Source organism: Pagrus major, chromosome 19 (assembly GCF_040436345.1).
Source record: "Pagrus major chromosome 19, Pma_NU_1.0".
Lineage (NCBI taxonomy): Eukaryota > Metazoa > Chordata > Actinopteri > Spariformes > Sparidae > Pagrus > Pagrus major.
In genome coordinates this window covers 5,480,609-5,506,102 of record NC_133233.1, presented here as the reverse complement: position 1 = coordinate 5,506,102, position 25,494 = coordinate 5,480,609, and the positions used below count along the sequence as shown (strand labels likewise).

General features: G+C 40.0%; 1 protein-coding gene across 1 annotated transcript in view; it reads right to left on the bottom strand.

Annotated features, from left to right (window-relative positions):
* The window catches only part of LOC141014392 (ATP-binding cassette sub-family D member 3-like), a 36,578-nt gene extending 16,583 nt beyond the window's left edge, over window positions 1–19,995 (bottom strand). The window contains exons 1-10 of the mRNA XM_073488138.1: window positions 19,835–19,995; window positions 15,761–15,797; window positions 15,564–15,662; window positions 12,842–12,930; window positions 6,719–6,788; window positions 6,118–6,215; window positions 3,151–3,274; window positions 2,571–2,627; window positions 1,799–1,941; window positions 1,642–1,711 (exon numbers count right to left, since the gene is read on the bottom strand). Coding sequence (XP_073344239.1) covers window positions 1,642–1,711; window positions 1,799–1,941; window positions 2,571–2,627; window positions 3,151–3,274; window positions 6,118–6,215; window positions 6,719–6,788; window positions 12,842–12,930; window positions 15,564–15,662; window positions 15,761–15,797; window positions 19,835–19,944 — 897 coding nt within the window. The 5' untranslated portion in view covers window positions 19,945–19,995. The remainder of the gene's footprint in view (window positions 1–1,641; window positions 1,712–1,798; window positions 1,942–2,570; window positions 2,628–3,150; window positions 3,275–6,117; window positions 6,216–6,718; window positions 6,789–12,841; window positions 12,931–15,563; window positions 15,663–15,760; window positions 15,798–19,834) is intronic.
* Window positions 19,996–25,494: the final 5,499 nt, after the last annotated feature.

Below are 25,494 nucleotides of genomic sequence, written 5' to 3'. Positions count from 1 at the left end.
CAGCCTCTGTCAAGTAAGTGTCAGTGATTTTGAACAACTCGTCTGCAGTGGCTCTGGCAGTTACACGTTTGCAGAAAAGCAAATCCTCCCTCAAATCTTCGCCATCAATGAATCTGACGTATGCTATTAATAAATAGTCTTTGTTACTGTCAGTCGCTTCATCCATCTGCAGAGCAAAACAGTTGTGTTGTATCTTCTCATTAAGCTGCTCCTCTATGTCTTTTGACATGTCATATATGCGCCTCGCAATAGTATTGTCTGACAGTGGAATAGCCTTTAGTTTGCTGGCTGTTGCTTCATCAATCATAGTTGAAACTAGGGCTGCAGCTATTGAATATTTTTAGAATCGAGTATTCTACCGATTATCCCATCGATAATTGAGTAATCTAATAAAAAATAATTTTGCATTATTAAACAACAATACCAAATAATGCATAACGAAAATGACAGGCCTGTTAAATAGACCAAGCAATTGGCTTTTATTCCTGAAAAAAAACATACAGGTATTTACTCCAACTATTCCTAACACCAGGAGTAAGGGTGTGTGTTTGCTTGTGTGTGCACGCGTACGTGAGGTGGGTGAGAGAGACGAGCCGAGTGTGTGTGTGTGTGTGTGTGTGGAAAGGAGTTATTTGGTGTAGGCTATTACTCTCTTGCAATTTAACACAAATTAGTTTCCACATCTTAACATGATATCTAGTCATAGCGACGTCAGGCTACAGCCTCTACAAATACCATATGTATCAATGTTATCAATGTGTACGTTAGCTTGTGTCGGCGACGCTTGGTGAGCTGGTTAACAACTGGATGCTTTCGGTTCAGATGTCGAATCATTGTTGTTGTGCTGTTGTGGTACATCAGTTCTGCATTGCAGTAGACACATTGCACTTTGTTATCTTCTTTTTTAAGTGTGAAATGATCCCAAATTTGGGACCTTCTCTGTCTTTTATGGACGGTTTCTTGGCTCTCCGCCATCGAGCCCACTCAATTCTGAATCTAGTGGTGTGTGTCCGCAAATAACAGTCCGTGTGGAAAAATGATCCCTGAGCTAAGCAGGCCACATAACGCGGGTGATAGGAATTAAACGAAGTCTTGAGGCGGAGAATTTGCTTCGATCATTTTTTTTAATCGAATTATTCGAGTTACTCGAGTAATCGTTTCAGCTCTAGTTGAAACCATATCAACAGCGGAAGGTAGTATTAATTCTTCCGCTATTGGGTGCAGCTTTTTACACTGAGCAACTCTGTACGCTACTTTGTAGGAGGTGAGTTGAACATTTGAAGGCACAGATGCTGCTTTAGTAAAGCAACTCTGTTGTGCACAACAGTTAAGTAGTTTTTTTCTGAAGAAATCAATGGGCTTCTCTTTGTGCTCGGGATGTGAAGTCTCCAAGTGGCGTCTTAACTTGTTCGGCTTCATACCGTACCGCACATTCCCGTTTTGGGGGGTTGTCTTGCGTTTGCCTCTCAATTGCACCCATTGTGACTTTCATTTGCACCAAAGCAGGTGAAATTGATTCACAATCACTTGTATCTTAGATAGATGTAATATGCAAAAGTTACTGAGGTTGTGAAGGAGGCGAACACCTTTTGTCAATGCATATTCTCACCATGTAGGACACACAAGTGAACTGTTACCCACCAGTTTCTTGAATGTGGCGTAAATGGTCTGTTTTTCCCTCATGTTCCCATTATAGAAGGCAATCTCCTCGCTAAAGAGAAAGAAAGAAATATCAGTCAAGTGTTCTGGTAAACAGAGTTTTACATAATAAGGTTTGAGCAGATGTTGCCGTGTTGACCTATTGGTAATGAGGCGAGAGTTCACATAGCGGTACTCTCCCTCGTAGCGTTGCTCAGTGACGGTCATCTTGCCTATTGGCCTCCTCAGTCTGGTCAGGAACAGACCTGAGATCAGCAGGTAGGCCATCATGATGGCTGGGCCCTAGTTAGGGGAGGAGAGATGGACAAATAACAAATAAGGTCACTGTTTAGTACTCAGAGCGTAGCATTTGTGGTTAAGATCATGGTGAAATATGTAATATGTATGTAGCCACAACCTATATTATTTATTTTGAACCATTCTTTCTTTACTCCCACATGCAGTCAGATTTGGGGTCTCATTTAAAAATGTTATGTACGCACAAAAAAGGGTTTGAAATTGTAGCTAGCTAGCAAACATTACTCTCATGTAAGACAAGTTGGGTTGCCCAAAGCAGTCACTGCAGAACATTACCCCATCATCAAAATGCACCCAGGCAAATTAATCTCCCCAGCTGTTGAGGAATTGTTGTTCTCTCTTTGATTCATACAGTTGTGAGATTAGTTCTGGTGCTTCCCCTGTCACTTGGCCTTAAGGAACATGGCTGCCACTATACATATGAGATAAAATTAGAACTGCGAATCAGGCATTCCAAGTAAAACATTTCATGGGGCAAAAATGCATCAATTTCAAATCAGTTTTCTGAGTGTGCGCATTTGACTAAATAGCAGATTAATAAGTGGCACAAACACACAAACTCTTTTTTTTTTGTTTGTTTGTTTATGTCTTAACTTAGCCCTGAATTTGCTTACCTGAGCCCCGATGGCACTTGTCAGCTTGAAGAGGTACAGACCAATATCTAACAAAGGCTGCAGGACAGAAAGAGGAAAAAAAGATTCACAGATAATTCACATATAATACTCCCACGGTCTCCTGAAAAATTCTTAAGGATGGAATTGTTTAAACTTAGTTTGGTGCAACATATATGTATATATACATATAAACACACACACACACACACACACACACACACACACACACATATATATACACACCTATATACATATACACACACACATATATATATGTATATACACATACATATACATACATACATATATATACATATACACATATATATACATACATACATATATACATACATATATACACATATACACACACATACATATATACACACATACACACACACATACATATATACACACATATATACACACACACATATATACATATGTATATATGTTTATGTATATATACATATACACATATATACATACGCATACGTATACACATATACACACATATATGTATATATATAAAATCACTGTAATCAATGCATGTAGCCAACTCCTTCAGTAAGTTTGGTACCTTGCTGAGGTTGGAGTAAAGGTCAACCACACTGTTGCAGAATTTCTCCACATCCTGTGTCAATAGCTGGTCGGCATTTGCTATCCGGTTATCCAGGTTTCCCATCTTGTAGTAGGTGAAACCTCTGAAAAACCAGAACATAGAGTGAAGACTCAAAGAAGCCAGGAAATACACAGAACATATGCTTTCATTTGTCACTGAACAGCGAGAGGACAATTGTGCCACATTTGTAGAAACTCTCTATATATTATTGATCATCTATTGATATTTCATTCATGAGAATGGTAATGACAGATATGAGTAAACAGGGACCTTGACCTTTGTCCACCGAAACCTACTCAGTTCGTCTTTGAGTCCAAAGTTTTAAAATGTCATTCACAAACATTTTTTTTGTCATAGTTTTTGTAAATGAAATTAACACTGAGTCACAGTGACCTTGCCCTTTGACAATCAAAGCCTAATCAGTTCTTCTTTGAGTCCAAGTGGACATTTGTGCAAGACCTGGAGTCATAAAAATGACAAGACGCATCTAGAGCAATAACTTTCAGGTAGAAAATCCCCAGCTCGCATACAATTTCACTGTCTTTTTAAATCATGTTATTTAAAAGTGTGCCACTCCATTCTTTAGAGACATGCTATACCCCCTTGTTTGCATCATTCTGGAGAAGGATTAAGAGTGCAGCACGATAACGACCCCCAAAACACATTAAAGCTTTGCATGAATGACTTAATGATGAAAGAGAACCAAGGAGCCCTGATTGCATGGACTTTCCTCCACATTCACCTGACCTCAACCCCATTTAACATTTTTGGGCATTCTGTGAAATCACAAGTTGGGATGGGCATTTAAAGCAAAAATGCTATTCGATAGTCACCAAGAACTACTATTTAATCATTCAAAGACCTGCTGGTTGCATGCACTGTAGCATATAGAGGCACAGGCTTATAGTAGCCTTGTGTGGCATGACCCATCCCTAATCACAAAAGCCCACTTGGAACACTGTCAAATCATGCTGAGATTACATGAGTTATCAGGTACTGACACAATTTATGGAGTCCATGCCAGTTCAAGTGCATGCTGTCAGTAAGTCAAAAAGGGCACATACCAAATACCAAGATATTCTGAATTTTTTACAAGATTCAACTTTTCACTAAATTGTTACGCTGACATTATCATTTGTAATGCAAAAAAAGAATTACATTCAGATAGAAGTATCCTGACTAGTGGTCTTAGACTTTTGGACCCTACTGTAGGGTTCGGGATAGGGTTCTGTTGGTGAGTTTTGTCATTGCCAATTTAAACAATGCAGCATATAATGGATACAGCCTATACAAGGTGAACTTACTGGTGCATTTAAGTCACGCTGGATTTATTCATATGAATCTAATGTCACTGTTAAAGAGAATTTAGTCAGTTCATTCACTTAAATGATGGACCAGAGAATTTTCCCACTGGGCAAGTCTCCGTTATCTGGCGTGTGCAGCGCTGTTTTATTCTTTATGCCATGCGGCTTCACATCCAACTGGGAACATTTTAGGAGCTGAGTGTCATTCATGCCTAATATTTGTGAGTTTCTCAGATTGTGTTTATTTTGTCTTTTTTTCTTGATTTTTGTCCTTCTTCTGTGGCTAAGTAGACTAAGTAGATAAAACATTTCATTATTTGTCTGTTTTTAGTGTATTTACTGGTATTATTTCCAACTTTGTTGTGCTATAGATCCCGAGTCTGCACTGGGTGTTTCATTGTGAAAATTGACTGGATGCAGTATGCCGTTCCGATGGCTTGATCTGCTCCGTGCAGCTTGATGTGGCTGCGGTCCGGGGCGCTACTAATGGTGCAGTGGAGCAGCCAGCGGAAAACAGGCATCGTCTTAAACGGCTGTAATCAGCTCCCTAACGTGATGAAGACAGGCCCAGTGGAACCTGGGGTTACACAGTATAACACAGTGTAACATATGTCAGTCCACCTTGCTTTACTATTTAACATTAAATGTTATTATTACGGTTGAAAAAGAGAAAAGAAAGAAAAATAAATTCCCAATTTCACATATCTCTTTAATGCAGATCAACAATCAGATGTCTATTCCGAAGTGACTGTTGTTGTTATATTTATTTATTATTTATAATATTTATTCATTCAAAATGATTCATTAATTTTGATATATGTTGCTTATATTAATTTGCCAACTGACTTAAAAACATGGCTGTAAATGGTTACAAACTGGGACGGACACATAAAACCTGAACAATTAAGATTTAAACCCAGCATTGATATTGGTTCTTTCATAAATACCAGTGCTACAGAATAGACCACCTAGAATCAAGACATCATGTTTGTATGCTTCCGCCCACCAGTCAAGTTGATGTTCATGAGCTATGGGGTTGAAAAATGGCCAGACCATTTTTGCAGAACATTATGTCACAGTAACGTTTGACCTCATAACTTTATAATTTTACCCTATTAGACATTTGTGTAAAATAGCGTCACAAGTATCCAATGAATCTAGCAATGGATCAGTCAAAGAAGTTTCAAACCTATTTAGCATTACATGACCCTGATCAAAGAGAGGCTGCTGTATAATATCGACAAGTAAGGTTTCAATAAGATTGATGTTTTTAATTCTTGCTTATTTTGTCCTGTTTGCTGTATACCTGCACATAATCTTTATGTTGTACACTGTTGGAGGTCAGCCTGCCTCTTTTCTGTAAGTTGTAACTAGTTGTAAATCATTGTGCAACTAATGTTTATTTTGGTAATCAATTAATCTATTGATTATTTTACGATGAATTATTCAAGCAGGAAATTGATTAAAATGCCCATCACAATTTTCCAAAGCCCTAAGAAATGTATTTAAACTGCTCATTTGGTGCAAACAGTGATGTTTGCTAAAGGAGGTAAAAGCATAAATGATAATAAGAAGATCTCATGTGAAGGGAAAGCGGCTTTACAAATTCTGTTGTACTTACTGCAGGTACTCATCGTACAAGTTCTTTGTGAGCCTCTCACGGAACCTCAGCTTCAGCTCATTTAGACCCAGCTTCAGGAAGTTGTTCACCAAGGCTATCTGAAATGACCCAGTCACACATAATATGAATGTATCCATCTTTCACAAGGGGCTCTTTGCTTTAGTATGGTGTACAAGTGACAAGGTTTTAGAATCCTTATAATATTCTTGCTTACTGTTTGTTTTGTTTTATTTGCTACAAAATGTATATTTCCATCTTTTCATGGGATTTGCTTTAAATACATAAAATAAAACACAGAACATTGACAGCCTTATCATTTTACATTAAAGCATACAAAGGTTAGGGCAACAGTGAGAGACTGCTCATGTGATCTTAAAAGAATGATCATGCTAATTGGCATGAAATGACTCAATGAAATTAGTTATTACACAGAATGAGAGTTTTTCATATCAGGTCTCTGTACACACTGCCAAAAACTACAGTATGTGCAACAGAACGAATTGCCACTGAACTACAAATGTGTTGCAGAATACAAAGCATATATAGCAATTAAGATCACAAACGTGAGACAAAAATGAAATAAAGAAATCAACACACTTACAAGTGGCATGAATTTGATAAAGCTGAACAAGAAGATCTTGAAATCTTTTGTTGAGCGTCCAATAATTGCACTGCAAACCAGAACATGCACAAAGATGAGCAAACATTGCCAAGAGCGTCAGGAAAAATACTGAGGTTGATGAAACATAATTTATGTTTCCTGTGGAGCCAATGCAGCGTTGATAAACTGCTTAAAAAAACACACACACAAAAACATCTGCTTAAACGTTAAGTATGAATTGTTTTACTGATATGAAACAGACAGTAACAGAGACCTGACATAGGTGAACACACAATACCATTCAATTTATGTATTTCCTGATACAGTGGCAGAACCCAGGCCTTTACTTACCACAACAAGAGGGAATCAGGCCTTGAATTTAGTGCTTGTTTTTTTCCATTTGCACATGTTGTACTTTAACAAACTCTTCCTAAAGTATTAACCTGATTGAAGTCAAATGTTGTCAGGTCATTCTTAACACCTGTGGGATCAAAGTTATTCACGGCTTTAACTTTCGTTGAAGGGCATGGCAATTTTTGGATGATTCGTCATGAAACGGGAAGGTGCTGTAAAGCCTCTGTACATGGTCAAATCTGCACCAAACTTCACACATTGAGTAAGAGTCACGCCCTGAACACCATAATATGTATATCGAATTACAATCATCTCTCCAACTGGCAGCAGGAAATTACATTCTTTGAGGGGTGAGGTACTGGCTTGATTACCAAATCTGCCTCAAACATGGTGAGTAAACACTTAAGACCATGATGATACTGTATTGTGAACAATATGAGTTTTCGTTGAAGGGCATGGCCTTGGCAGCACAGCGAAGGCTGATGTTGCGCCAGGAAATTGCCATAACTCCACTGTACATAGTCGGATCTTCCCTAAATTTCATATGTTTGATAAGAGTCCCAGCCTGAAGACATTGACATGCCAATACTCTGTTACAGTCATAGCACAACCCAGTGCCAACAGTGTAGAGATAGGAACCTTTGTGATGTATGTTGTAGCAGGGGGGACTAACTACTCGCTTATGGGACCTGCACCTGGCTGGCGTGTCTCTGATGTGCTCCGTGCCTCTTAAGGTTTTAGACGTACCTAAGAACGATCTAACATGGTGTCAGAAGTTAATTAAAAAGTCAAGTTAGTTATTAGTTAGCTGGCGGTTTGTTATTTTTCGTTATAAAATGTCGCGGCCGACCAGATGTTGCACACAAAACGAGGTGACAACTACAGTTAGTGAGCTAATTAACCAGTACCATTACCAGGACAACGTAACGACGACATTCAACAATGAACCAGCTTCAAGTCACCCCACCGGAGAAATTCAGGCAGTGGACTGGCCAAAATGGATCTAACAGTTCGACAGATTTCGCATCACTTCAGGATTGGAAACTCAAGCAGACAAAAATCAGGTCAATGCCTTGATCTACACAATGGGTAAGGAGGCGGAGGATATATTAACTAACTCACTTCGTCGCCCACAGGAACATGATATTTGAAAGGGCAAAGTTTAATCAGTAGCAGCAAGAGATGGGCGAGTCGGCCGACTCATTACCGCGCTACATTGCCTAGCAGAGCACTGCAGATACGGGGCTCTGCATAACGAGATGGTGAGGGACAGACTTGTGGTAGGACTGAGAGACAAATGTTTATCAGAGATATTACAATTAAACCCTGAACTGACACAAGAAAAAGCTGTCATTATAGCTAACCAAAGGGAGCAGGTGAAAAAGCAAAATGAACTGCTAAAGTCTAACTTTAAAGGAGACATCGTGAACATGCAGCTAGACAGCATGCACGCACGTGGTGGTGCAAAAACAAAACAGCCTAAGCCACAGTCCAAATGAATGTTCAAAAAAGCACAGAACAGACAGTGCAATAGATGTGGGGACACAAGACGGCACAGCCTAGACCAATGTCCAGTAAGGGATGTTACATGCAACCAATCCAGAAAAAAAGGACATTATGCTAGAGTTTGTAGGTCTAAAAAACTGCATGAAGTGAAGATAGCCACAGTGTTGGAGGATACTGAAGATGACTATCGAGTCGCCTTCCTGGGCTCAGTGTCACCTGACACAGGGGGCAGTGACGGTCCCTGGATGACAGAGATAAAAATGGATGATCACAAGATAGTGTTCAAAATTGACACTGGTGCAGATGTGACAGCCGTACCTGTACACTGTATGACAAGGGCCAGCACAGTAAGCTATTAAAAGCCACATTAGCTCTCAAAGGGCCAGGAGGAATACCTCAAAATGTAGTAGGCAGGTTCACAGCTACTTTAAACAAAAGAAACAGAACCAAGAAAGAGACTGTGTATGTTGTGGATGGGCTGAGGACACCGCTGCTAGGCCGGGCAGCCACCACAGCGCTGCAGCTGATTGCCAGGCTGGACGAGGTCAGCCTGGACACAAAAGAAGAGATAAAACAAGAATTCCCAAAGCTTTTCTCTGGACTAGGAAAGATGGAGGGTGAGTACACTATCGTACTAAAGAATGATGCAAAGCCTTTTGCGGTCTCAACGCCCAGGCGAGTTTCACTCCCCCTCTTACCTAAGGTCAAAAAGGAGCTAAATCGCATGGAGCAGCAGGGTGTTATTTCAAAAGCGGAGCAGCCCACAGCATGGTGTACGCCCATGGTGGTCGTGCCCAAACGTGCACAAGACGCTGTGAGGATTTGCACAGACCTCACTGAGCTGAACAAGTCAAGAGAGAGGCAAGAGGCGAGAGGCTGTGGACTTGCGACTGCAAGATGCAGGAGTGACATTGAATTACAAGTGTGAGTTTTCAAAAAACACAATTAAGTTCATTGGGCAGATCATCAGTGGAGCAGGGGTCAGCGCAGACCCCGACCAGGTGAGTGCTGGCAAAACTATAGAAGAAGCCCAGAAATGTCAGTGAAGTGAGAAGTTTTCTGGGGATGACAAACCACCTCTGGAAATTCATGCCTCACCGAGCTGAGAAAACTCACCCACTTAGAGAGCTGACAAAGAAATCAAACATGTGGGTCTGGGGGCCGCAACAACAGCTAGCCTTTGACAGCATAAAGGGGGACCTGACTACTCCTCGAGGTCTAGCTCTGTATGATCCAAACGCTGACAGACTCATCTCTACAGATTCCTCATCGTATGGGATGGGCACTCTTCTTCTCCAGCGGCGAGACAACAGCAGAGTGGAAGCCAGTAGCATACATTTCAAGGGCGCTCAGCAGCACAGAACACGATACGCCCAGATCGAGAAGAAAGCTCTTGCCTCCACATGGCTGTGTGAGAGGTTCGCAGAGTTCCTCGTCGGGAAAAACTTCCACATAGAGACTGACCACAAACCTCTTGTTCCACTGCTGGGCTCGAAAAGCCTTGATGAGCTGCTGCCGTGCATCCAGCGTCTACGCTTGCGCCTCATGAGATTTTCCTACACTAGATCCCATGCGCCAGGGAAAGAGATTGCTATTGCAGATGTGCTATCCCAAGCGCCTGAAAACAGCACGTCTGCAGGGCTGACGGAGGAAGACATCGACTTGTATGCCGACTCCATCATAGCTAGCCTACCAGCAACAGAGAAAAGACTCAAAGAAATACAGACACAACAGAACTGAATGGTTCTCTCATTAATAAACTATGTTTGATGACTTCATTTTCTATTGCTCTGAATGGTTTCATTATTTAATTAGATTCCAGAAAAAGTTTATTCCTTAAATATGTTGCACTACAACATCAGCAAAACTTTTGTTGTTACAGAAATGTTCATTTCAATGAAACCATAAACACATAAATTGAATGGAAGTCCATGTGAACTTAATGGCTTGAAGAAAATCGAGACCTCAGACAGTAAACGATGAAAAAGCATGACACGAAACTAATGCAAAGCAAAATGTTAAAACCACAGTGTTAGTGGTTTACAGCTTGATTATCCACCTCTATGAGAACCATGTGTTAGACAGTTACCCCTGGTATGACTGATGCGTAGGAATAAAAGTGCCTCTTGAATAGAGTGACATCTCTGCTTATAATACCGCTGTGAAGAATAAAAAAAAAGTTATCAGTTCCTTCAAAGATTCAAACAACAATGCAAGATGGAAAACCCCACCCACTGTCATTATAATCTTAGAGGAATAGTTCACTCTAGAATGAAATTCAGTCATTATCGGCTCACCCTCATGCTGATGAGAAGTCCGGTGTAGTTTCTTATTCCTCAAAGTTCCTAAACAGTCACTGTACTATATTTGCTCCTGCGTGCACGCGAGTCTCCCTCACAGCGTTTGCACTACGGAAGCCCCGCCAGACAAGATGAATGAGACTTGCGATAGATACACACTGGTATTTACATCCTGCTGTGAGATTCAAAGTTTCAAATCACTAGTGCAGGCAGATCCCTCTTGTATTTGTGTGTGGCTCGGTCGCTCATAGCAGGATGTAAATACCGGTGTGTATCTATCGCCAGTCTCGTTCATCTTGTATGGCGCGGCTTCCGCAAACCACTGTGAGGGAGACTCGCGTGCACGCGGGAGCATATATAGTATAGTGACTGTTTAGGCTGTAAAAATGTACTAAATGACGTTGTTTCAAGTAAACTCTGGATGTCGCCACTTCAGGACACTTGGATTGCAGCGGACGAGCAGTATGGAGGAATATTACAAAGTTTTTGTGTAGTTTTATGGACCTTTTTGTCTCAGGCACAATTGACGCTCGTTATATGGATTATTCCTGCCGGAGGGTAGCCCCGCAGGTCTCCAGCTGCACTTTGAGGAATAAGAAACTACACTGGACTTCTCATCAGCATGAGGGTGAGTCGATAATGACTGAATTTCATTCTAGAGTGAACTATTCCTTTAATGAAGAAAGCCACATGTCTGCACGGAAATCAGTATTCAATGTCCAATAGGCTTGCCACAGTAGTCAGTGTTCCAAGTGTTACACGGTCGCCGCCCCTCCGTAGTTTGTTTTTTTTTAATCAATACTTCACTGAATGATGGAATCTACAGTTACAAACTGCCGCAGCCGTCTACTCCAGTCAGCAGCAGGGCCAGCAGCAGAGTTGCACTTGTAATGTGAGGAGAGTAAAGACAGTTGACTGACAACACAATGGCAGAGGATTTTCTGCCAAAAACGTGTATTTGGCAAGTTCGGATTTAAAAGCAATGCTGAAAGAGAACCTGATAACATTAATGAGAGAAAAGAAGTTGATACCTAACTGAAAAGTTGGAGATTTGCAGCCTGTTGCCTGCCGCTCTTCATCCAACAAATCTTGTTCCATTGCTCCCACAGACTGTATATTTAACTACTCCCTGACATATTTAAAAATGATCCGCTGTCAAAAATGATGAAAATGACCAATGTTTTGCTCTGTAGATGCATTTCTGGATGAACGATAGCAGTGCCAAACTCACTGAAGAAATTGCATTTCATCTGACTAGCCTACTTTAAAATAAAAGTCAACTTTCGTTTCAACAGTTAAAAGCTGCAGCAGTAGGAAAGGTTCTGTTTGCATTAGCAGTAAATTAGCATAGTGCGCTAAAGACAGTGAGCGTCTCTTGTAAAAAGCTGGTGTACTTGGTATTACCAGTTTTGGTACAAGCTTATTAGTTGGTGGAAAACATTACATCACCACGGCAACCCTCATGTCCAACTGAGAATTGAGGAGACGTGAACAATTTTATGGAACATTACATTTTAAAACTTCAAGGAAATCAGCAGCAGCTCCAACAGTCATGACAAACAAAAAAAAGTGAATGCAAAATAAACAAGCCTTTACTTCATGAAGAGTGCCCCTGTCTGAAGACCATACACTGTACATAGATTCCCTGGACATGCAGAGGACCGAAGTACCAGCTCCAAAGTCGAAGTAGAACCGATTTGATCACATTGCATCTGCTTCCAGACAGAATAGATAACACAATTTTCCTTAGAAAAGTTTGTCTCTTAAACTGCTGAAATTTAAAGTTGTTAAAGCTGCCTTTGAGTTTTATGGGCCTGGAATGACCAAACAAAAGGCATTACATGTACCATTACTGTGACAACTGCTGGCAATGAGCTGAAACCAACAATATATATTTTTTTAAGTCATAAATTGCTAATTTTTATTTTGAGCTTTGAATCTAAACATGAAGTCAGACTCTGACCTTTCAATCATGGTGCCGTTCTGGATCATCCATACGTCACAGTAGGTCCTGGCCACCAGCATTGCGGCAATAAAGATTAGGTACCCAGTCTAAGGTGAACACAACAACCACAGAGAATAATTAGAAGAGCCTGTAAAACACACAGATCATACAGTTCTTTATCGTCCTGCCCTTCAGTCTCCTCTTATCTATTGAACTGACTGGATAAGACTGAATGGACCCAGAGGAGCCATGTGGCTTTGACCTTGGCTTATGGTGCTGTTGTATCTGTGCCAAAGGGCTCTGCTGTGTTGTGCTATTCTAGACTATCAAGACACTCAGTGTATCTTTAACAGCAAGATACATGGACTAAGTTGACATTATCAGACAAAATTCAGATGTATCTGAATCAAATCAGTTGCAGAACTGAAATAGGCTACCAAATTATCAAACTGAATTTGATTTGAAACTGGCTGGATTTTTACATAATTGAGTATTCTTTGGGTACATTTTGTTTTGTAGATATTTTTATACCAATTTAATTTACGTTAAACAATAAAATGTGATTTTTTACAAGTTTTTATTTGTAAAGATTTTGAGACCTTTCTTTAATTAGGAAACATATGTGCATGTGTGTTTATGTTAACAAATAGACTAACATAATGTTATTACATTTTCAAAAATATTCATATTCATTAAACATTAAAGAAGAAAAAAAATATATAAAACCTCCAAAAGTACAATATCATATGAGGTCTAAAGTGCAGTAAATGAGTATAGAGGGAGAAAGAGGGAACCTTTGTAAATATCTTTTATGGTGTAGCATTAGAGTATCAGACACTAGTAATAGTAATTACACACTACAAATGATCTGACACTATATAATACAATTTTACTAAAATGCAATTGAATTTCACAACCAGGGTCCAAAATGAATACCCACCAAAGGCCAATTGCAGGCAGATTTTTCATTTAGCAAATACATTTCTGAAGGCTATCAGCTTCACTAGCGGCCAAATGTTTGTACCAAAGTAGTCATGTAATAACAGACCATATGCTTAAGCAAGATTGATTCAAAAGCCATCACTTTCACCTCCATTGAGTCAAATCCCATAGATTATGACTTTGGGCATTTTCAGCTGTATAACTGGGCAACAGGGCATACTTGTCGTTACAGAAATAGATTAGATAAGATTGTGATAAACATGGTAACTTTGACGATATTTGTTTCTTTTACTTCGAAACACAGCTCCACTCTCACTGCAGCTCAGTCTCTGCAGCCTTTAGTGCCGACAGGCTATTACTTGTTAAGTATATGCATCAGATACTGGCATTGGCATTGACATTGAGCAAGACCACAGAGTGGTGGCTACAGAGAGAGAGAAGCTGCTATTTCAGAACCAAAGTAGCGCATCTTAAAAATTGTCTTTTTAGTTTTAAGCTGATTAAATTAATTAAGCCTCCTAAACATTCAAATTTATTTTCAATTTGATCCCCCCATTTAATATTGTAGTAAATACTTCAGTAGGATTTTATGATCAAAACTTCTCAAGTTTTATTCAGGCTTTGTAACAACTTGTAGCAATTTATATTCATAAATCATTTTTTTATTTGCCACAGTTAAGCGCATTGTGTGTGGGATGTGAATAGTGAGAAGAAGAACTTTTATTAAATTAATGGGACTTTGCAAAATCCTATAGCTGTATGCAAAAAAACTTTTTAGGTTATTAATTTTTTTTAAGTTTGGCCACCTGAGCAAAATTTGAGCATTTTTGTAATTCTTTGTATGTGCATTGTAAGACTCACCAATGACTTATTTCTCACTAGACTTGGTTGAAATTTGCCTTAAACATCCAAGAAACCCTAAGGAAACTTGACAACATGTATTCATTTCAATGGTTGTTACAGAATGGTTACCATAATCAAATTGATAACAATAAATTATTTTGTACCCAAATAAAAAACTTTCCTTTTCAAAAATTCCTATCTTTTCTAGTTTTCACATTATTGCAACCACATTTTGAATCTGTGTGGTATTCATTTCATTCTATCACATCTAGAAGTTATTGTCTCCTGCAGTAAAAGTGCCACAGATCTTGCTAATTACAGCTTCAGAGCTGAAAAATGCACTTTTTTAACATATATTAACTGTAGATTTTCCCAAGGTGATTATTTTAATTTCCTTAAAACTTTTTTATGTGAAAGTGTCAATATTCATTGTATATAAATAAAACATTCAAAGATGGTATATTACTCTATCATTTCATTTTATTTTTTTTTTAATAGCTATTTTTCCGTTGCATTTCATTGGCTGTAATACTGCATTCAGTGGTTTTATTTCACAGGTACATATTTGTACTGTTCTAGCTTTTCTATCTGTGTACGATGCCTAAAGAGACCCTGAGTCTTACTCACAAGTGACAGAAAAGATACACTCCTATTGTAATCAGTCCAGTTGTCTACACTTGCAACTTAATGACTTTAGTTACTCTCACTATATATGCTTAAACTTTATCCCAAGCACAGTTTTACATGATGGGGAGTTTAACTATTGATCAGTCTCAGTCAGCTGGGATGCAAGTATGCCGTTGATGGAGTGCAAAAATGTTTAACACACCATACAACATTTTACTGCCCCTGAGATCTCACCAGTCTGTCTAACTTTCCTACACCAGTTGGGATGAGTGCTGGAAATATCAACATGGTAAAGAAAATACCGGCTTACAGAAGTTTGATGTCATACCTCCATGCAGAAAAATCGAGGTATCATGATCCGCAGTATCTGGAGGATTCGGAGAAAGAAAACCTTGTCCACTGCTGCACGGTCTTTCTTGCCATCTTTCTGTATGAAGAGATAATACAAAAATGTGATTCACAACAGCTAACTATTTAAGACAACTTCATAGGGCCCAGACACTCAAACATGACAGACTGATATACCTCAGTGCTCAGCAGGAGATCGGAGCCTCCTTTTCTTCTGAAAAAAAAAGAACAATAACTAAGTCAGACAGATTATATTTGTTGTTAGGAGTGGGCAGTGTCCACTGAGTGTGCTGCAGAGATGTATGCGCGCTGCCCTCGCAGCAAGCTCACATAGTCACTGTTACTGCTGGACTTATTACTTGTACATGTAGTCTAAGGATGACTACCATGAAGTACTTTCACTGTGTACTTTTTGCGAAATCCTCTGTCAAAGCCCCTTATAGAGAACAAGAATAAGGCTTTTTGCCTGGCTTTGATGTGGGATGAAAACTGTAGTTACCTACCGTAATTCCAGATTTTATGAGTATAGGCAATGCGCTCTATGACTATTGCTTGTGGTTACCTCATGCAACTACGCAGCACTGACACACTTAAGTGTACACCCACCTATGAGATGGGCTCAACTGAAGGTCTCACTTGGAGCATAAATTGCACCGAGACCAGACGATCTGCTCCTGAAAAGAGCGTGCACACTGGATACGGTGTATTTTTGCTGATATCAGAGACAAAAGTAGCACATTTTTGGCTGACAGAAACTTAAGCCAAACGTGATCCAGAGGTTCGAAGGGGGCTTTCGTCAGTGAGCGTAAAACTAGTGGCAAATCCCACTGAGGGGCGAGGGCGCGTGACACACCGATCTTTTGAAATTAATTTTTTCTTCCACCAGCCACAGGGGCTCAAAGCTTCATGGTCCTTGATAGCCTCCAATTAAACATTTTTGTGCCCACAATAAAGCTATTAGGCTGCATTCAGACAAAACGCAAAGAAAATATTTGTGAAGAAAAATAACCTTGAAAGCACGGCACCCAGCTAGATACATTTCAGTGTCTGGGAGCCTGGATGACTGCAGCTTCCAGCGCTACCTGAGGTTGACTGGCACCAAGTTCCCACTGCAGAGCACCTGTTCATCTGTCTCCACTGCTTGTCAGAAACCCCTGTGAAATCCTGTGGCACCAACAGCTGGTCTGCCACCAGGAGGGTAGTTGAAGCCCTCTGTGGGTGTGAGAACAGTACGTGCTGCTTTTCTGCACAGGTTTGTGACTATCTTTACAGCTGACTCTGCTTTGCCATTGGCTTTGTTATGGCATTCTGTTTTTGATGCCCCACCTCCTTGCAAATGAAGGTGCTGCATGCAAACTGACATCCACAGTCAGAGATGACCTGGTTCAGTATACCATGGTGTGTGAACTGAGCCTTGCACCTCAGGACCATGGTGTCAGCCGAGAGGTCAGGGAGCAGATCAACCTCCCAGAGATCAGAAAAGTGGTCCACCACACTCACAGAAGTAATCCTACTGTCTCCCCTGTCATTTGCTTTTGGGTCCAATACCTGTTAATCAGCATAGCAGCCATGACAGAATGAACTGGCCAAACATGGACTGGCGGATGAAAGTGGTGAGGTGATTTACACCCTACGTTGTCTTGTGGACTATTGCTGCAAGAGTTCCAGTATAGAACAAAAGGAAGCAGCCTAGAAACTAGCACTTCAGGAGATTTTTTCCAGACCTAGCCTAGCCGAAGCACCAGCTGGAATAGCAGAGGAACTGAAAAGTGCTTCCTTGCCACAGGTCTGAATCCTGACTTCATAGTTAGCTGCTGTATTACCTGATGCCTTGTTGCCAGCCTCCTGCTTGTCTCCAGACAGGTTGCCAAGGGGTTCCACCTTCACTGCTGCTTCAATCTGCTCCTTATTCTTGTTCTCTATAAGGGTCTTTGACAAAGGAGTTCTAAAAAAGTACTCAGTAGAAGTACATCATAGTATTTCTGCATGCAGTTTAAGAATGCCAAGTCCAAAAATATTAGGTTCATGACCTACTTATAGAAGAATTGTTTTTTATTCCACATCAAGTCAGGTGAAAAGACTTAACTTTGACATGGGATTTCTCAAAAACTACACAGCAAAAGTACTTCATATAACTTGTATGTACTTGCATGTAGTCTAAAGCTTGAAATATACGCTGTAGCCTGAGGTCCACTTCCCCAGAAATGTAACTGCGTGTCGCAGCGACGTGGACCACAACAACTGTGGTTGGTCTGTTTGGAAGCATCACATTTTCCGCCTTTTCCTCCAGTGCTTATAGCGGCAGTGCAAATAACGGGGATTGTGACCTGCAGTTTCCCCAGGAAACACACTACACTGATTGGCTGTTGCAGTCCCTCCTGCAAAAAGTCCAAAAATATTAGGCGCGTGAAGATGTTGATGAAGGTACCCAATCATCCAGGTCATGATAATTCTAAGTGCTAAATCGTAGACAACTGGACTTCGATATAGCAATAAGAATTAGGCTCACAAACTACTTATTGAAGAATGCCTTTCATTCCCACATCGAAGTCAAGCAAAAAGACTTAACTTTGACAAGTGATTTCTCAAAATCTGCACAGTAAAGGTACTTCATACGACATTACTTGTAGTCTACTAAGTCCAGCAGTACAAGTAGCCCCATTCACACTGCCCTTTGAGTGTGGGGATCCTGCGGCAATTCTCCGCATCGTTCTCTGTGTGAAAGTCTCAGATGCGGTGAGGGGTGAAATATCGCTGCGCCTCTGATGTGCCTCCGGAGGTGGTATCAGAGGCGCAGAATTGGCAAACCAACCCTGTGTGAATGGATAAGCTGGCGGCACGGAGTGGGGGCGTCTCGATCTGATGGTGTTCAAACAAACAACAGTAACGTAGTAACTGGTAGTGTCTTTGGTAACTTATATGAGGAAAAAAATACCGCAGTTATACGTGGAGAAGTGTCTGTCATCCATGTCTGACCTACCAACTCTTTGTCACATTTCTGCCCGAAAAACAGCATCTGTCCCCGGCAAAAAACTTTAACTCATCAAGTGTTTGTCTCCTACCACTATTGTGTTGTTGTAGGTACTGTCTTGAAAAAAATCACCGCGACTGTCAGCCCTCCCGCCTGAGACTTCAGTGAACTTTCCCCCAGAAAATGGCATCCCTGCCCGCGAGTGAGAGTCAGACAGCGTCCTGTTTACTGATGGTGATTGTGTAATTATGTAATTTAGAGAAAAACGTAACATAGTCACTTTCCAGGATGCATGGTGGGTCAGGATCCCGAGGACAACACATCATAACTGCATCCATATGATTATGAACAGTCAGCGGGTACATGTTTAGATTAACAGGTGGACACCGGGGGAAACGTCATCATCATGACGTGTAGCCTACGTCACGCCTCTTTTGGATCCTCTGCTTGGTTCTGTGTGAACAAACAATGGCAGAGAAGTGGCGAACCACCACTGCGGCGATAATGCGGCATCTCTGTGTGAAAAGGGCTAGTGCCTTGAACTACTTATAAAATAAATGATTTTTATTCAACATCAAATTCAGGCAAAACAGACTTATTCTTGTCTTGAACAACTTATGGATGAAGCAGTTTAAACCTTATTTTGAAAACCGGAGGTTGTCAAACGTCTATCCTCGCGTTAACTTCGCCAACCCCACGCAATTTGATATATTTTTTATATTTGGTGTGCTTGCGTCGTGTATAATACACTGCATGTCTTCTCTTCAGGTAAGACTTCCACAGTGCAAACTTTTCTTTGGAAATTGAGAGAAATGTCATGATAGAGTCGCTAACTCAGCTCGCGGTGAGCCGTTTCTATGCATACCATAAAGGTCAGAATACGGGCTCCATATTTAGGGGTGGCTGGTTTGACAACTTAAAATCGAGAAGCGGCCGGATTGTCCACAGTTGGTGACTGGGGAAAAACTAGGAGGATGAATTGTGTTAGGTTGCTTTTTCCTCCGACCAAAGTGTCAAAGGAAGTCAGATTCTGCGTAGGAGACAGAACAATCTATAATCTGGTCATGACGGTCTGATCAGTTAGCATGGTGGCCAACCACGCAAACCACCTATTCACAAAACATTAAGGAGTGTCTCTGGAGCAGGTCGCTGTCACCTGTCAGAAAGGGGAGCTAGCAGCTGCTTATTAGCATCCTGACAGACGTAACAAACCTACCTGTTGGCCGCGTTTTCTGCACTTCAAAACGAACATCGACATTCTTGTACTATTGTGCACTTACCCGACCTGTTTGGGCGCCCGTCTTCTGTGTTTCAGCAAGTATAAAACCAACAAAATACCGCCTGCTATGGAGGAGTTTTTCGCCGTCAGATATTTACTGAAAGTCGCCATGTTTCCGACACAACGACCGGCTTGGTTTAGGGTTTACTTCAGTTCACCAATGGCATTCTGGGAGTCTCACGCCATTTCTTCTTCTCCTTCTTTTGTAAATAACAGATCCTATCGCCCCTAGTGTTTGGAGGACTTAAACTACCAATATCAGAAATAAATAAATAGCTCAATAATAAATAAATAATAATAAATAAATTCAGAGCCCAATCACTATTCACTATATCACTATTATCCAATATCCAGAAGCTGGCATACTGTGTACGTCAGCACAGAGTAGGTTTGAACACTACCGGCCTACAGTGAAACTACTGAGCTAACTTGTTGGCATGGCATGTATAGTTGGGCCATGCACGCTGATGTTGTTTAAATCAATAGGTGAGAAGTTGACCCCATTACACTCTTGGAATGACCCTTCATTTGCATAAAGAAGCAAATATAATCAAGAGATGTAAAAGGCAAATATAAAAATAAATATGTGTAAAAACAAATGAATTCAAAAATTATTAAAATTAATTATTTAAATGGGAAAGTAAATAAATAGCTGAATTAATGTAAGGGTAAATATATACAGAGCCAAATTAAAGCAGAAATATCCATGCAACATTTTATGAATTAATTATTCCTGCATTTATTTAAAGTTTTTTTTGGTGCATTGTGCATTTTTATTTATTAAACCACTATTTATTTATTTATTTATTTATTCATTTCTGTTTCAGTCATACTTGTGGACCAGATGCAGTATTCTCCAGTTTGACGTAGTTCTATTAAAGTACCTGAGTTAAATGTTGTCTGTTATGAATGTAGCAACAAATGTCATAGAACTATTTTAGTTGTATTATACTCTCACACTTTTAAAGATAATAATACATTTTAAGGGGTCTCTTTTTCCATCCTCAGATTGTTTCAGTTTAAACCACACTGTCTGTATCTCCAACACCAGAGGGCACATCTGCCAATGACTCTGATTAGGCTATGCCACCTGTCGTTGAAAAAATGTAACCTATATCGAGCTAGTCAGTTTGGTCCATAAATGTTGCATTTGGTTTTGGATTGGAACTGAAATAAGTCATATTTCATGATAAATTGTTGCTTTTATTCATTTCCTTATTTATTTACACCTGTTTATCTAGTAATTTAATTTAATTTTTTTTATTATACTATTTTAATCCCACAAGGGGAAATTCTTTTTATCACTCACATCACACAGGCATGCGCACACACACACACACAGTGTATAGAGGAGAATGAGTGAAAGGGCTGCCACATGCAACGGCGCCCAACGAGCAGTGTTAGGGGTCGATGCCTTGCTCAAGGGCACCTCGGCAATGCCCAGGATGTGAACTAGTATTCTTCATTACTAGTCCACATCAGACTTTTTTTTTTGGTCCGAGTGGGACTTGAACCGGCCACCTTTGAGTCCCCAAGCCAAGTCCCTACGGACTGTATTTATCTGCATAGACTTATCAATCGTTCTTGTCCACAGTAGACTATTTGTTTATTTGTTATTTGTTAATTTATAAATCTACATGGGTTCTTGTTTTTTCATGCACTGACACTGATAGAGCCCTGGTAAAATAAATCTGACTTTTAACTGCAAAAACAACTGTGGAAAGCCTCGACTTATATACATGTTCTAATTAGTTGAAAAATATAATGTGACAATTTACCCTGCATCGTGTGACAACATTCCTGGCGATGGGGCAATTTGTCACAAATACACATCCCGTACTTAACCATTTATAACTCTAGATTAAAGTGAGAAATTATACATTTGTGTACAAGAATGTATTATTCAATTTAATAAGACAAAATTAATGACTGTGATGGAACGTTCCCCGAACTGAAAATTGTGTCCTCTGTTACTACTTACAATACTGTTACTAGCTGTTCTAGGTCATTCCTTAAACTAGGCTACATATGATACAGCCCAGCTTTGACTGTAAAATGTCGTCCACTCAGCTATCCATTAATTCCTTGTCCCCTTCTACACACTGTCATATCAACTGTTTCTTCCTAGGTAATCATTTTTGCCTGTTGTATCAGTTTTGGGGGCGGCAGTAGGCCTGAAGAGGTGCCAGTTCACTTCTGGGGCACTGCCAAGGTGCCCTTGAGCAAGGTAGCAAACCCCTTACTGCTCGGGGCATCTGATACAGGGCAGCCCCCATTGCTCTGACATCTCTCCATAAATGAATGCTTGTGTATATGTCCTTTTCTGCTTTTTGGGTCTGAAAAAAAAAGCAACCGAGCGAAAAAAATGAATTTCCCTAAAAGTGATAAATAAAATGCCACCCTAAGCGTCTCTCAATGAGGTTCTAATTAATTTATATTCAATTAAACTTGTGTATCTCACAAAACAACCAAAAGGCTTTTGATCTACAAATGTAAATGTAAAGGTTACCAACCAAGTTGAGCCTTTCTGACATCAGTGCTTAAGATTGTCAGAATTCCTGGAACTTTAATGTAAATGTGACCAAACACAATATCTAAGACAATTTCAATGTCTCTTTATAAACCTATGGGCCATAATAGGCCCCAACAATGCATTCAATTCAGATGTTTGTTGCTGTGAAGTACTTGAGATAGAAGAGAAAACAAGAGTAAGTCTCAGACAAAAGCTTTTATTTCACAATACTAATAAATAGCTAATACAGTTAAAGGCTAAAATGCTAACAGACAATGACCACCTGTTGGCCTACCACATACCACCATATGGAGGACTGTGTATCCCACATATACTCCAGTCCCTGCAGATCTTTCCACTGGCTATAAAGACAAGACAAAACAAAGTGAAATTCAGTTGGTTCAGCTTCACAAGAGTTTAAAAGTCATTCCTGAATCCAGTTTTGGATTCAGCAACCCAGTTGAAGCACTTCTTGGCTGACGGTCCCAGATGTGGATAAGGGCAACTCTACTTCATTTAGGGAAGCGTTTGGATGAGGATTTTGTTCATATACTGGTGACTGTTTTATTTATTTTTTGGTTGTTGCTGGCTGCCAGTTTGAATGTTAAGTTTGCATTTCATTGTAATGCAACAATTTTTTGTGGCTCAATGCACAATCTTGTGGATTTTTTAAGGTATCGTAAATGAACAGGCTCGAATCCATATCCTTGGTCTCTTAAAATGTTTGCGGTTTAGGTTACCTAATACAGCGAGGTTAGGTTTTTGCACACTTAAAGGCACTGAAATCTGACATTATATTCTTACAAGAAATGCACGTTAAAGCTACTCAGCATAGGAACCTCAGGGCCAGTTGGATTTCACAGGTTTATCAGTCACCTTTAACATCCAAGGCCAGAGGCAGAAGACAGACCTTTTCGTTTTCAGTCATCCATTGGGTCAACTGACCCAAATGGCAGGTTTATAAATTTAACTGGGCATATCAAATGTACTTCCTGTTATGCTGGTAAATATTTATGGGCCGAACACGGATGACTCAGCTTTTTTTCGTAAGGTGTTTGACTTCATCCCAGCTAATGATGCAAGCCATATATTGATTGGGGGTGACTTTAATTGTTATCTGGATTGCTGTGAAAACTCTCAATTTGATGAAGTCGACAAAGGTGGTGGATATTTGGAGACTACAACATCCATCTGATCATGATTATTCTTTCCACTCTCATGTACACAGATCATACACACGGATCGATTACTTTTAAGTTGATTCCAGAATAATCTCTAACACTGACCACACCAAATATCACAGCATAATGATATCAGACCATAGTCAATCTCAACCTACAATTGTCCCTCCCTAGGCAAGCCTATAGCTGGCGTTTTAACCCCTTTCTGCTCACAGACCATGCATTTAAAGAATACATTATGACACATATCTCGAAGTTCCTTGAGACCAATTACAATGGTGAGGTGAATGACTCCATACTGTGGGAAACAAGTATATATCAGAGGACAAAATATACAATAAACATTGAAAAGGGCTAAGCGAAGGTACATTGGAAGTGAATGAGAAAGAATTGCAGAACAGGCTTACAAAAACTCTTAAAAATAACTAAAAACTAACCCAGTGGTCTCTATTCCCAGCCTACTAGAATATATAAATTCCTTTGGGAGTATTTCCAGTTATACCATAAATTGGAGAAGAGCGAATTTATGCCTTTAGTGGATCACTTTACAGATGATTTCCTGAAAAAATTACCTTTTAGAGTATTGAAGGACTATTTCACCTATCTGGGGCTTAAACTGACCAAGAACCCAAGGCATCTTTTCAAATTTAACTTCACAGAATCAGTAGAAAAACTCAGAGCAATTATTGAGTCCTGGAGGGTGCTGCCCTTATCCATGATTGGACAGGTAAATGCAATCAAAATGGTGAGCCTTCCCAGATTTCTATATCTTTTGCAGAACCTGCCCATATTTTTAAATGCATCCTTTTTTAAGACACTCAATACTATCATATTGTCCTTCATATGGGGTTACAAATCACACAGGATAGCCGAGGCTCAACAACACAACACCCCTTAAGAAGGGTGGTCTTGGTCTGCTGATTTTGAAACACTACTACTGGGCTGCTTACTCCAGGACTCTTACCTACTGGAAATGCAGAGGTGAAAGGAACCCTTCATGGTTATAGCTAGAAGCCTCTGCTGTTAAAAATCCTTCACTTCCTGTGTTTTTGTTTTCAGGTTCTGCGTTGGTGAACAAGTGTCAGGCCGGAACTCAAATCAGGACTCAAAAGCTGAGGTGTCAGTGAGCAGATTTTATTGGAGTCAAAAACTTCTCGAAAGAGTGATCCAAAACAAATAGGCTGTGAAACCTAATCTAAATGAATCTCCCAGAAGGGAGAACTAGGCTAAACTAAAATTAACAAAAAACACTCTTAAGGAGGAAAATCAAAAGGCTTCAAAACATTAACATAAACCACTACTATAAAAAACGGTAAGGAAACAAAAACTCTCCTAAAAAGTGGAGGCTTAACAATACTAAACACACTATAACAAAGAACTGAAAATCTCTATAACAAAGGCTGACAATAAATCGACTAAACTAAGAACTAAGAAACCAAAAGCTAGACTAAGAAAGTTACAAATGAAAATCACTCTTTCAAGGCAGGCAAAACTTACGAAATAAACACTGTGGCTTTGAACAAGACTTTGGTGCTGGCTTTGGTGATCAGACATGAGACGAAACACTTTGGCACAGGACAAAGGGAGACGCAGACTATTAAACACATGAGGGTAATGGGGAACAGGTGGACACAATCAGGAATCAGGGATGACGGGCAGGTGACACAAGAGGAAGGGCAAGTGACCTGAAAACGAGAGGAGAGTTAGATTTTCAAAATAAAACAGGAAATGACAAGACAATAACCCAAGACAACCTCACCGCAGTGTGACAACAAGTCAATTCAACAAACAAAACTTTTTAAATTTTTTGCGAATATTAAATCAGATAAAAGTGGCTCACCAAGCTCCTAGTGTTTCCATGCATTCTCCCATATGCCAAAATTACTCATTTAAGCCTGAACAGTTAGATGGGGTGTTTGCAGTCTGGAGAGAGAGAGGTATCAGGACTTTTTAAGATCTGTACATTGA